The sequence below is a fragment of the Pogoniulus pusillus genome, chromosome 17 (genome assembly GCF_015220805.1).
Source record: "Pogoniulus pusillus isolate bPogPus1 chromosome 17, bPogPus1.pri, whole genome shotgun sequence".
In the NCBI taxonomy this organism is placed as follows: Eukaryota; Metazoa; Chordata; class Aves; order Piciformes; family Lybiidae; genus Pogoniulus; species Pogoniulus pusillus.
In genome coordinates this window covers 6,204,505-6,217,003 of record NC_087280.1, presented here as the reverse complement: position 1 = coordinate 6,217,003, position 12,499 = coordinate 6,204,505, and the positions used below count along the sequence as shown (strand labels likewise).

The following is a 12,499-nucleotide window of genomic DNA, read 5'->3' as shown; positions in this document are numbered from 1 at the left end:
GGGCAGCAGGAGTTCATGGATGTCAAAGCCTACAAAGTGAAATAACTGACACTTAGCATGTGCAGTCCAGGGCCAGGACTGGTTAGTAAGGCATTCCTTCTACTAACCATGGCAAACCACAAACCCTTGCTGCAGAACACACACAGACTGAACCTGCTGGACAATGACTGCTCTTAGGAAAGACTTAACAATTAGGATTAGCAGTTAAAACACCTTTCAGGGGGAAATTTGGACTTTTTATCCATTTTCCAATTTTTTTTCCCCATGTGTGGTGTTAATTTTCTAACTATGAGTTTTGATAACAGACTGCAAGTGTGCTGGCATGTTCCCATATACTACATATATAAAGTGAATTTCTGCAGTTGAAAGGTGTTCTAGATAAATTTAGGAGTTAGGTTTTCAGTTGAACAACAGAAACAGCATAATCCTAGTAAAATAAAAATCAACTTATATAAGGACCTGGCACTCCAAACATGTATGTGTATCAAGAAACAAGATATAGTATTCCAATCAGTAAAGAAGAATTTACTCCACAGCAAACTTTCCCTGCTTCAATGGCCTTTTCCTCAATTTTATTTTCTTCATTCCTCACGTAAAATGGTTATCATAAACTTTGAAATATCAAAGCATTTTTGCAGCCACTGAAAAACAAAGGGCAAGAAGCAAGTATTTCTATTTTTTAAACAGGTTCACTAAATCAAAAAATGAGGATTTTTTAAAGACAAATATGTGTATGTACATTTATCTAAATACCTTTTGATCTGTGTCGGACCTCCATACAGATTACGACAGAATCCAGATCTGCCAGTTTACAACACATTGCAGAATTATGACCTGAACATGTAGATTGTTGAACTCAATACATACAAACGAGCATAAGAGCTTATGAAGTACCTGTTCTAAAAATAATTTCACCTATACTGATCACACATTAAGGTCACACTGTTGCCATAAGAAATAAAAGATTAAATGCATGAAAAGCTAGAAATCAAATTCTATTTCAACAGCTTAAAAAAAAAAAGGAAGCTACCAATCTAGAGGGACATCTAACACTCAATCCAGCAAGTCTGGGTTTCAAAGAGGCCAAAACGTTACTATCATCACGTTTTCCTGTATCGTTTTGTATCTTCAGGTTTCAACTATTAGAAAGGCATAATCAGCCGGTGTGTTGTGTGTAGGTCAATTTATTTCCAATACGCTAATTCATGCAACAGTAGCACAGAATGCCAGCTCCAGATCTCTTACTGTTTGCACTCTAGGAGTAGATTTGTATTTTCTGCCAACTCCATTACATCATTCGAAAAAACCCAAACATTCTAATCGCTGCCACTCTCTTTTTCCTTCACCCCTCTCAAGCACTTCAAAATCAGAAGCCAGTAACATCGTGAGCTTCATTTCACTTTGAGGACCGCTGCGCCCGGGCTCCGAGCGCTCGCTATTGTGCAGCACACGGATGCCTCCATCACTGACCTTCGCTTTTCGCTCAGGCTGTTACATAACCCAGCGCCGGCTGCGTGCGGCGAGTGAGAGCCTGGGCGAGTGGCCGCCTGTGGCTGCGTGTGCCTGCCGGGGCTCGCCCCCTCCTCCTCCTTATTTAATCCCGGGGGAGGAGGGACATATGGGTCAGCAGGTTAGCAGTGCCAAAGCCTAAACAATTCGGGACCGCCAAGAAAACACCCTCACCACTAGAGCCGCCTGATCTTCCCAGCTGCCTTCCCCCTCTCCTTTTCGCATCCGTACAGGAACGACAGCCGAGTGTTACATAATTTATGGGATCCCAAAGTTATCCCTCTCCCAAGCCCGCCGGAGCCGGCTGCCGGCTCCCTGCGGCCGGCACCGCTCTCCGGCAGCATCATCTGCCCGCGCCGCTGGAGCCCTCGGCCGGGAGGGCCGGGGCGACAGAGGCGGGGGGGGCGTTGTGTAACACCCGCCAACTACGGTCGCTCCGCAAACATCCAGGAAACTCCCCAACAAATTAAGGAAAATTTCTCCAGTGTTTCTGATTAACCTCGTTACATAAGGCGCTTGCATTCCAAATCCACTCTCGCAAGCTCTAAATATACCCCGCGCAGCCAAGTGCTCGCTGCACACACGGCCGTGGCCACCCGGCCTTCTCCGGTCGAGCCCGCGCCTCCTCGCCTCGGCATCCGCCTAACTGCGCGCTCCCTGCTCGCAAATCGCCTCTAATTAAATGTTGCGGCGTGTGTCATCTCGATGGCTCTTACTGTACGCGGATTCCCTGAGTGGGAAGCTGCATGGGAAGGGGGGGTGTGGCCAAAAGGGGAAAAATACTGTAAAACACAAGCCAACACATGATCAGCCATATTTCAGCCTACAACCAAAAATCCCTCCGTCCGAGGAAAGGCGGTCTCCCCACCGCCAGCGGCCGGGCATCGCCGCCACAGCCCCGGCAGCGACCGCCGAGGGGGCTGCCGCTCCCTCCGGGCACGTACTTTTCCCCGCCCATCGTTTCTTTCAACAGCCGTGTGTATTATTACATCGCGTTATTGAATTAATTTTTACCCTTCACCGAGTGATTTTACCGAGCGAAGCCTCTCCAGCGCGCTCCCCCCCCCCCCCCCCCCCCCCCCGTAGGAGCAACGCTTCATAAATTATTTACAAGTAATTAAAGCGGCAGCCTCCTCCCCCTCGCACGTCTCGGCAAACTCCGGCGATTTGAAGCCGGCGCCCCTCGCCCTGTCCGCGGCGGGAGCCGAGCAGAGGCGAGCGCTCCCGGCCCGCTCCGCGCCGCCGGGGCTCCCTTCCCACCGCCGGGGCGATCGGGCAGCAGCACCGAACACTAAACTTCCACCGCCCCGATGCACCTTCCGAGCTAACCCGCACAGCGAAGGCGCGCAGTCTGAGGCAGGAGACGACTGGGCAGCTAGCGACAGCAAAAGACTCTTGTGTTTGTTTGCTGCGTTTTTATTCGGGGTCGGGGGAGCAGTAAAGAGAGAATCGAAGGGAGCAAAGATATCCCCTGCAAAGTTGTGCACCTTCAAGAAACCACAGCAGCTACAAAATCATACGCTCCGCGAGAAAATATGTTAAGATACACTTAAATGAATTAGGGGAAAGCAGCGCTCAAGTGAGTAAGTCACCCACAAACCTCCCGTCTCCGGTTTAATCACAGATCCCCCATTCACAACAAGCCACAGCACACCAGTTGAGAAACTGTCAAAAGGAGAAAGACGAGGGGGAGAAAAGGGGGGGGAGGGGGGGAAGGAAGGACACTGCAGCTTTAAAAGTTTGTTCCCTTGAATCGCAATACTCCTGCTGTTGCTTTATATATTTATAAAATTATGTAATTTCAGGGGCACAGTACTCATCCGGATAGCACAGGCAACAAACGAGAGAGACAGAAAAGCACCAAACACCGCTCAATATTTTCATTGCATTTGTCCCTCCTCCTGCAGCAATTAAAAGAAGCTATAAAAGTTTGCAAGGTTTTTCAGGCTGTAGAAGCGTGGCTTGTTTGCGTGCGTGGCTTCAGCAAACACGAGCAATAAAACAAGGGATTAAATTGCTGCATTTCCCTCTTCTCTCTTACCCCCCTCTTCCTATTCCCACCCACCCCTCGATCCCACTCCCCCGGCCCCCTCCCCCTTCTCCAAGTGTCTCTACCTCTGCTGCTGCTGCTGGAGTAGCTCTGCCTGCGGACGGGAGCCGGCGCATCGCTTTTCCGGGCAGGCTCCAGGTTCACCGGGGTGTCCCTGGCGCCGGCGGCCGCCTCGGAGACGCTGCTGCCCGGCTCACTGGCTGCTGGATCGGGGGCTGCCGGAGCGGACTCCATGTTTTTCCCAATGTAGATCGCTTGGAGATGGCGAGCTCCTACACTCCCTCTATCTTCTGTTTCCAGCGCAACTCTATGGTAGGGAAGCAGAAGGGAGAGCGCGAGCGTGATCCAGATGGGATGTGAGCTTGCCTGGCTGTGACCACAGGCAGCGCTAGCGAGAGCTGCACACCCCCCCGCCCCCGCACCCCCCGCGCTCCGCCGCCAGCCCCGCGCCCCGCATCGCCGCCCTTCGGTGCGGCCCCAGGGCGCGGGCCTCGGCCGCCTGCCGCGGCGTGGCTGCGGGGCAAGTGCAGGACGGGCTAGGCCTGCAGGCGGCCCCCGAGGAGGCGGAGGTCGCGGAGCCCCTGCAGCCCCCAGCGGGTCTCTGGGAAGAGAAGATGCTGCCGTCGCCCTGGGAAGGCCTCACGACCTCCAGCTGGGCTAAGATCCGCGGCTCGACGCGCCTGTGAGACCCGGCCGACAAGGATACCAGGCCCACGAGGAGCTCCGGGCTCCAGCCCCAGCACTAGTGCAAAGAGCTGCTAAGCTGCCTTCTCCCCCATGACTGGTTCTGGTGAAGCTGCACGAGGAGGTGCCAGCTGAATTGTCACAAGACCCACACGTTTAGCGACCATGCAGCCAGAGGAGACAATATTTCAGACAATATCCCTCCCTCAATGAAGTTCACTTGGACAAAGGACAAAAGGTGATGAGCAACGTGCCATAAAAACCTAGGGCTCTGGTCTGACTTGTGCAAGCACTCTAGTGCAGCTCAGTTTCAGTGGCGGTCAACTCCTTGTCCATCATCCAGGTTTAAAACTTAAGTAACAGCCTCCGAAAGCAGTGTGCTGAAGAACACATCCCTCTTGTATAACAGAGGCCATGTTACATGCAGCCCTACTGCTTCCAGCACAGAAGGTACTAAGGCTGCCTGCTTCAACTGTTCTCCCTGGACACAGGGCCTGAGTAGCCCAAATAATGGCATTCATGCTGAGAGCAGTACGAGCTTTCTCCAAATGGCAACGAGTCATGTGCGAGCAGCCGATACGCTACCTTCTGCTGACCAGGACTGCTGCTATGGCTTTTACGTGCTGGTACCCAATGAAATTCATAAGTGAACCCTGGACAAATTATGCAGTCTAATTGCCAGTACTGCACTGATCTGACACAGAGTGGCTGCACTCAAACAGCTGGGAAACATACCATGAGTCCTGTTTGCCCCCAGAGCTTGTCCACAAATCGTATTACATCTTGACCTGCTGACAGTTCTTTTTGAGGATGGGTAGACTCTCGGGTCTGTTGGTCCAGAGACCCTGAAGTTTCATTCATCCGTCTCTGAAAACCACACAAGAGTTCTGATTAACTGGTGACTACTTACATCTGAGAGGGATGGACAGAGACTGCAGAAAACAGAGGAGAATTAAAAAAGATGCTGTATTAATTTACAGAGTGCAAATAAGTCTGAGAGGGTCAGAGCTGGACTTACAGGCCTTGACTATTGAGTAAAGCAGTGCTTGTTCCTCACGATTAAGTATTCAGTTACCGAAGGCCTGGCAGCCCTGGGGTATGGGCACAAAAGGCCACAAGGTTTTTCAACAGTGACAAATGAAACTATCTCAAGCCTTCACAGAAGCAGTTCCTAGATTGCAAACTTGAAGAGGGAGGCAGGAACACAGTTTGCTCCCAGTGCCTTATTGTGAAGTGGGGAGCACTGCTGTAACACATGCTGGCACTGACAGGTTCACAGTTTGGTCTGGCCAGCATTCTGCAGAGGACAGTGAGGTGGTCCCTCTCTGATGCAAGTTTAGTAGATTAAAGTTGCCATTTCCTGCAAACCCTCTCCCTTTACTTTTCACTAATTGGCAGACTCCAAATAGAAGCAAGAATTAAGTGTGCTGTGGAAAGTGAACTGCCTGTTATCCTGAGAGAAAGCTTATCCCTTTCCCTTCAGATCAGAGTTTAAGCAGGCTGACCAGGCAGTGTGTGTTGGGAAAGTTGCCCGGATAATAAAAAAAGGACTTCATTCCTCAAAGCTGCCAGACCACTGCTTTTCACCAACACTGTGAACAATTGGACTACTCCCCACAGTAAGGATTATTCATGCAAGTGTTTTGCAGAACTGTTTGTAGTATTTCAGATACTTCAAATTATCAGGGATTGTGGGGTAGCTTTTTCCTCTTCTTCTATCCATTAAAGACTGCTGAGATTTAGTAAACCTACCTCAGCCATGCAACTGTTGTTCAGGGTATCTTTTCCCTCCTTTCTAAAACTAAACTATTTTTCAATTTGCTTTTTCAGAAGAGAAGGAGAGAAGGAAGAAGAAAGCGAGACACTGAAGGCTGTAATAGCACAACATGCAGCAGAGCTTTGTTTTTCAGAAGACATTTGCGGGGCAGAGGGTGAGAAATGAGAGAGGACTAAACACCCAAGTGCCTAGAACATCTGCACCTGTAGAGAAGAAAAAATAGTTTTATGTTACTTGACAATATCTCTCTTAAGTCACCAGTAGCAAGGACAAGCTAAAGCAGGACAGACCCATAGCATGTTTGTAGAGACAAATCTAAGCGTTTTCTCAGCACCTACACAAGCAAGGAGACAAAGCAGCTTAGCTCTTCTGCAAAAAGAAAGAGTGTCCAAAAATGTGAAAGCATCATGAGAGAAAAATATTTTTTTAATTGGGTGACAGTTCATTTCAACTTTATATAAGTGAAAAAAGTCATCATGACTTTTGTCAAGTTCCCTCTTTATGAAGCTGTTATGCCAAGACATCCTGTGCACAGAGATCTTCCTCGTTCTTTGGTCTTTCTTTCATTTCTAGCTTCCAACCCATATGAAAATGGTTCATTAACTTTGTTCGCTAAGCTTGTTTAAACACGTGAGATAGCATTAGCAACAAAGACAGGTATGCTGAAAAACTTGAGGAGAAATGTTTGGTTAGATTTAAAAGGGCTTCAGAAATTGCTGTGGAGGTCACCTGCAACAGAAATAACAATAATGGGGAGGGGTGGAGAAAGGCCAAGTGTCACCAACATTTCCTGGAAATGTTATGGATTCCATGTAGATAAAAGAATAGTTAAAAAAAACTGGACAACTTTTGTGTGGTTCTGATACGCACAAGATATTAAGACCATACTGACACTTTCAGAGCACTGACACAGCGACACTTTCATGGAACAGACACACAGAGCACACAGAAGAAAATCACAGGTCACAGTTCAGCACCATTTCACCACAACGTTCACAGATTTTGAATTTGATGGGGTCAGCGATTGTCTTCTACATATGTAACTAATACAGCTGCTGAAATATCCCACTTCAAAAAGAATGCCAAGGTACATTCCCAAACCAGGAAGTATATAATAGCATGCATTCCCTTCTCTGGATCCAGGCTATGGTGAACTCTAGGCACACCATGACATGTCCAAGTGGGCTGCCAGACCTTCCTAGGAAGTCTTGTTTGCTGCAATCTAACAGACTGTGGTGGTTTGAGGGATCCCAGGCTCCCTTAAGAAAGGCCACCGAGACAAGGCCGTCCCAGAGGATGAACCTGGGCATCTCTGGATGTCATAATTTTGCCATTCAATCCCATAATCCCGCTGACACTTCCCAAGCAAGCAGCAAAGTTAATTCTCGCTCTTTTCTCCCTTCCTTTCGCATCTCTGGAGGGATTCTTACCTAGGTAAGTATGCACGAGTCAACCTGCTCGCTGCCTTCAAGGCTGCAGCCACAGTGAATTTCAAGCTGCGCAATTCAAGCCTGCTTGGGCCTAAATGGGAGGCATTACTGCCAAATATTAAATAGCACTTCAACAGCATTCTGTCTTACCCTAGATGAAAACAAAGAAAGAAATAACAGGAAAGAAATAAGACAACTGTGCTGGAGGCACTGACTGGATGCAGTTTCAGTGGACCCTTTCCCACAGCCTTTCTCTCTAACCCAAGTGGAAAGCTAATCAAACAGTTCATCTGGAATTTACACCCACAGATATAATTTTGTTTGTTTTAAAGACTGAAGAGCCTTCGTTAACTAGCTAGCACAGCACAGATTCAGTGGAATCTCCTTCTTCCTGCTGCTGCACACTCAGTGTAAACCATGAGCTGCTTTTCATTGTTTGCTAAGCCTCAATTTCCATTTCCCTGTCCTGCCTTCTGGATTCATTCCTTACTGGATTTTGTGTTTCTGAACAAAAACTGAAGTATGAATTATATATGAAATAATGACTCTTTTGTGCTTATCTGTACAGCTCTATGTCCACAATCAGCGTCCCCAGATGTAAAGAGCAAGCAGCAACATCTCAGGCCTCTTCTTAAGAGTTCGTTTCTTTTGTGAGTGAATTACGGCAAAACCCCCACAGATACATGTCTCTCTCAGCATGATTCTTGTGCTACTGTTTTCCTTGCAGATGGTTAAAAAGATTACTATCTGTCTTTAGAAAGATGAACACCTTTCTCTCATTCTATGCACTTGCAGACAACTTCTTCCTCCCATGAAGGTAAGCTAATTGAATTATAGGAGTAGTTCAGCCTGCCCAGCTCTGGAGAGTTGAAGGGAAATGGGATAGAAAAACCTGATCCAAAGATACATTGCTCATTTCAAGAAAATGGAAACTTCCAGTGATTATCAGGAAGTGAGACACCATTTCTGATCATACTAGGTCCAAAGTGAGGTGGTTATTTTATAACAAACTCTTGCTTCAGCACCTTCTTAACTGTGTTTTTATTCAGTAGCTGTTCCCTCATTTATTATAGACTATCCTTTATAGCAGACTGACAACATACTTTTTTATGAAAAAAAAACAAAACAAAACCAAACACCAGTAGTTGTGTTGAAGCAGGTTAAAGCAAGGAGGAAAAAATTAGTATCTCCTTAAGAAAAAAAATGTTAGTACTGTCTGGATGATGACTGTACATATGCTTTCACACAGCTGTCATGCTGGTGGATCCCATCAATAACCCCGTTCAAAATACCGTTTCTTTCAGGTAAGGTCAGTTTTTTGGTTCCCTGGCAAGATCCTACAGTATCAGAGTATGCAAATGCATTTGGAAAGCTCACTTTCACTCAAAAGTATTAAGCAAGGTTGCACTAGCCAAGCAAAAGTGTATCAGACTAGAAGTTCATATGAATAGGAAAGCTACAAGCTACTGCGCATTACCATGTCATTGCTAGAAACTGTCTAGCACATGCACGTGTCTAAAGCATAGTCAAGCTGAAACACTAACTTACATATCTGCAGCAATCTCAAGTCAAGTAATATTCTTTGCTATTAACTTCTAACTATCTGGAAAGAAAGATTACCAAAAAACCCTCTGCATATCTGAGGTCATGCACAGCACACCGACTTAAGCTGAATGAAGTACTCACACAAATAAGCAGTGGTGTACCTCACCTCACCTCTAACTCACAACAATTTGCAACATAGTACTTTCAGAAAGGTGGCAAAGGTATAAAAGAAGCTGCCTGCCCTGTCTCTCTCAATATCAACCCAACCATCTAAGAAAACATTTTGAAGGGGTGGTGGAAAGCTTTCTCAGGTATTCTTTTACAATGGTAAGGAGCCATGACTGTACACTTTCTGATCTGTCTCTTTTTAATCCAAGTCACAGAACTTGATCTTCTGGCTAGCTTAGAAATAAAAAAAATTGCCTTCACTGTACACATACAAAAAAATACACTAGTCATCAATTTATCAAGCAGCCAAAACCAGCACAGACATTACATTTTAGATAGGCATTAAAACTGAATTATGCCAAAACTGCAGAAGTGAAAGCTGTAATTTAATTTAAAATAATTAGTCAGGTTCTACATAATTTGAAGCCTCATTTAATTTATTTAAACACTGTATCTAGCGATATACTTTTATTTCAAGCTAAAATGGAAAGATACCTCCTACCTATGCAAAGTTCAACAGAAAACATGTACTGTCTGCTTTAACTCTTTGAGAGCATAACATTCCACAGTAGAACACAACAATTGTAAAAGACAAAGGCTGTTATGCCCCAAATTTATTATATTCTATACAGAATAAACAGATTAATATGCATCTTCAAGTACTATGCTGAAAATAGAATCAATAGGAGAGGAATTTCATAGAGAATATATTCCAAAGTGTTAAAGAGACAAAGGTATTGTAATAAGGAAAATAACTATATTTCCTTGTGTTTGGAGGTGAGAGGTAAGAAGGCAGAACTATTGAACTTCCAAAAGTGACGGTTTGAATAGTGGGAAGAAAAAAGAAGTTGATGTTTGAGCTGTCTTCATGTTCTATAAAGTACCAAAACTCAAAATAAGCTTTGCATTTTTTTTTTCCTGTGACAAAGAAGAAGATAGGGAAAATGCCTGTAAATAAAATAAGACCCGAAATTTAATGATGCATTTTTCACCTTGCTTTTTTTTAATTGTTAAAAATTAAATTTAGATGTGCTTCAAAGTAAAATATCTTCTTTAAAAAACCCAAACAGCACCCCCCCCCACCACCACCCTTTAAAAAGGAACACCAGGGTCTTGCCTGTTTTCCAATTTCCTCTTCAAATGCATAAATCAACCACAAAAAAGACTTTGTTCAAATGACCCAGCTCTGGATTTTTCCCGAAAAATCACAAGCAAACAAGAAGTTTCATTTGGGATATACTACAGCTACTGAAAGTCCTTTGATAACCTTCATACAACCCACGTGCTGATTCTTTGACAATTCCAACTACAGAAGTACACACATAATGTAAAGTGGGCTACTTAGTACCAAGAGACGCCAATATGTCTTAAACTACAAGGCTCAACTATCCTTAGAGCCAAAGGATGTCAACATTTAACAGTCATGTCTCACTGCAACATTAAGAATGGATTTCATACTGAGGCTTGTGACTCCAGCACAAGTATTCTGAGGCCTGTGTGCGCTCTTTCAACTAAGACAGAAGCTCTTCCCAGACAAAGACTTATACCACTGGCAAGCTGTTTTCACATGTCATAATTTTCAAAATTTCCATCAATTAAAAGTCAAACATAAGGCTGGAGGGAAGAAACACACATTGACAAACTCAGCCCCTCTCTGTAAAAGCATCCTGACCAAAAAAATATTTCAGGGGTAGATTTTTTTTCGATACTTTATTTTCAACCACTTTTAAATAAATTGGACAGGGTTGTTAGCCAAACAGCTACTACTACCAAATCTTTTGCCAAAGGTTTTTATTTACATCTTGAATTATGGAAATTACATGCCAAAATATTTGATTTTTTTCCTTCTTAAAGAACACAGAAAAACAGCCAATTTCAGCATAAGTCTGGCAATGCAAGACCCTAGCGCAGTCTACTTTTGAATTATACCAAGCCTATGAGCGAGATAAAGCATTTCTCCTCTTTTTCTTGAAAGAGTCTTCACTTTTCTTGAAAAGACAGCTATTATTTAAAAGAAAACCAAGGTATGTAAAATATCCTCACAACTGTATTTAGTAACACTACATTCTCTCATTAGGAGAATAATCGCTTTACAGGTTTCTTAGTCAAAACAGGAAGCAATTTGCTTTAAGAAGTTGGTTTTAGCTGAGGCCTGAATCTTGCAACTGGGAGATTTCCTGATAACTCCACACAGCTGTTTTCAAGTTCAAAGCAAAAATAAAACCTGCCATACTCCACAGATTCATAGACTACACTTCCACTTGAGCTTGTCACTTAAACAAATTTTATAGCATGCCTCTTTCTATCTTTGCTATCTTCCATAATTCATGGGTTTCTTTCATAAACCACCTCAGCAATCCTTGTTGCTGTTGTAGACATTTAACCATCATTTGGAAATAACATAAAACAGCTTCTCAGGTAAAACTATTAAAGGTTAAATTTAAAAAAATAATAATTATGAAGACAAAGGCCTAGGTAGCAAGTAACTAACATGACAATCAGCTTACTTATATAAAACAGATTATGTATTTCCACATCCTTCATGAACATGTTACCCTATGGACACATTAATGAAGTGTCCACAGGAGCTTTTCCAGTTTCTTTTTGCAGCTTCTACCATGTTCCATCTCTGCAGGCCCTCCATTAGTCAAAGTAATCAACACAAACTTTCACTGGCAACAGTATGCATTTTTCACCTTAGTGTGAAGGCAATCATTTGCCTCCAATTTAAATAGATTAGCCAAACAATTTCATGTTTACACCGCTAGCTTAATACTAAACTAATTCTATTCCTCTGCAAATTATCTATCATCTTGATGAAACACTGATATTTTCCTGGCATGTGTGCCAATGAAAACTACTGCTGCACCTCCTCTCCATTGAGACTTACATTTTTATAAGACCTTCATGGTGATACTCTGAACAGCAAGATGAGTGAAAAAACGTCAAAGGAACATAAAGCATTTCAATTTTAAGTTCTTTACTAATATTTGTGGGGTTTCATAAATGTATAAAATATGAAAACCAGATTGTAGCAGCTCCACTTACAATATTTTGATTGAACATAAATCTAAAGGCATAACAAAAATTAGCTTTAAAGTCTCCTGTTTTGCCTAATGTTGCAAAATTTCTCCAAGGGGAACATATTTGAAATGGATGAGTTTAGATTTTGAGGACCAAAAGATTTCTCTTTTTCACCCCAAAACTAAAAAATCTTCTATCTTACACCTATTGCTGAACACTGCTTTCCATTATGAAATTTTAAGGTTTTTATGCCTTTTACCCATACCTCAAAAAAAAAAGCCAGAATCTAACAAAACTGGGAGAAAGAAGTTT

The 12,499-nt window shown here is 43.9% G+C and overlaps 1 protein-coding gene across 3 annotated transcripts in view; it reads right to left on the bottom strand.

The window, feature by feature from the left end:
- Positions 1-12,499, bottom strand: part of RORA (RAR related orphan receptor A) — a 424,209-nt gene that overhangs the window by 363,007 nt on the left and 48,703 nt on the right. For 2 of the 3 annotated variants that reach the window (XM_064157434.1, XM_064157437.1), the window contains exons 3-4: positions 4,979-5,110; positions 3,625-3,866 (exon numbers count right to left, since the gene is read on the bottom strand). In XM_064157434.1, the coding sequence (XP_064013504.1) occupies positions 3,625-3,793 (169 nt within the window). In that variant the 5' untranslated portion in view covers positions 3,794-3,866; positions 4,979-5,110. Of the gene's footprint in view, positions 1-3,624; positions 3,867-4,978; positions 5,111-7,450; positions 7,602-12,499 lie in introns of all 3 variants that reach the window. The other variant, XM_064157435.1, reaches the window with a different exon arrangement.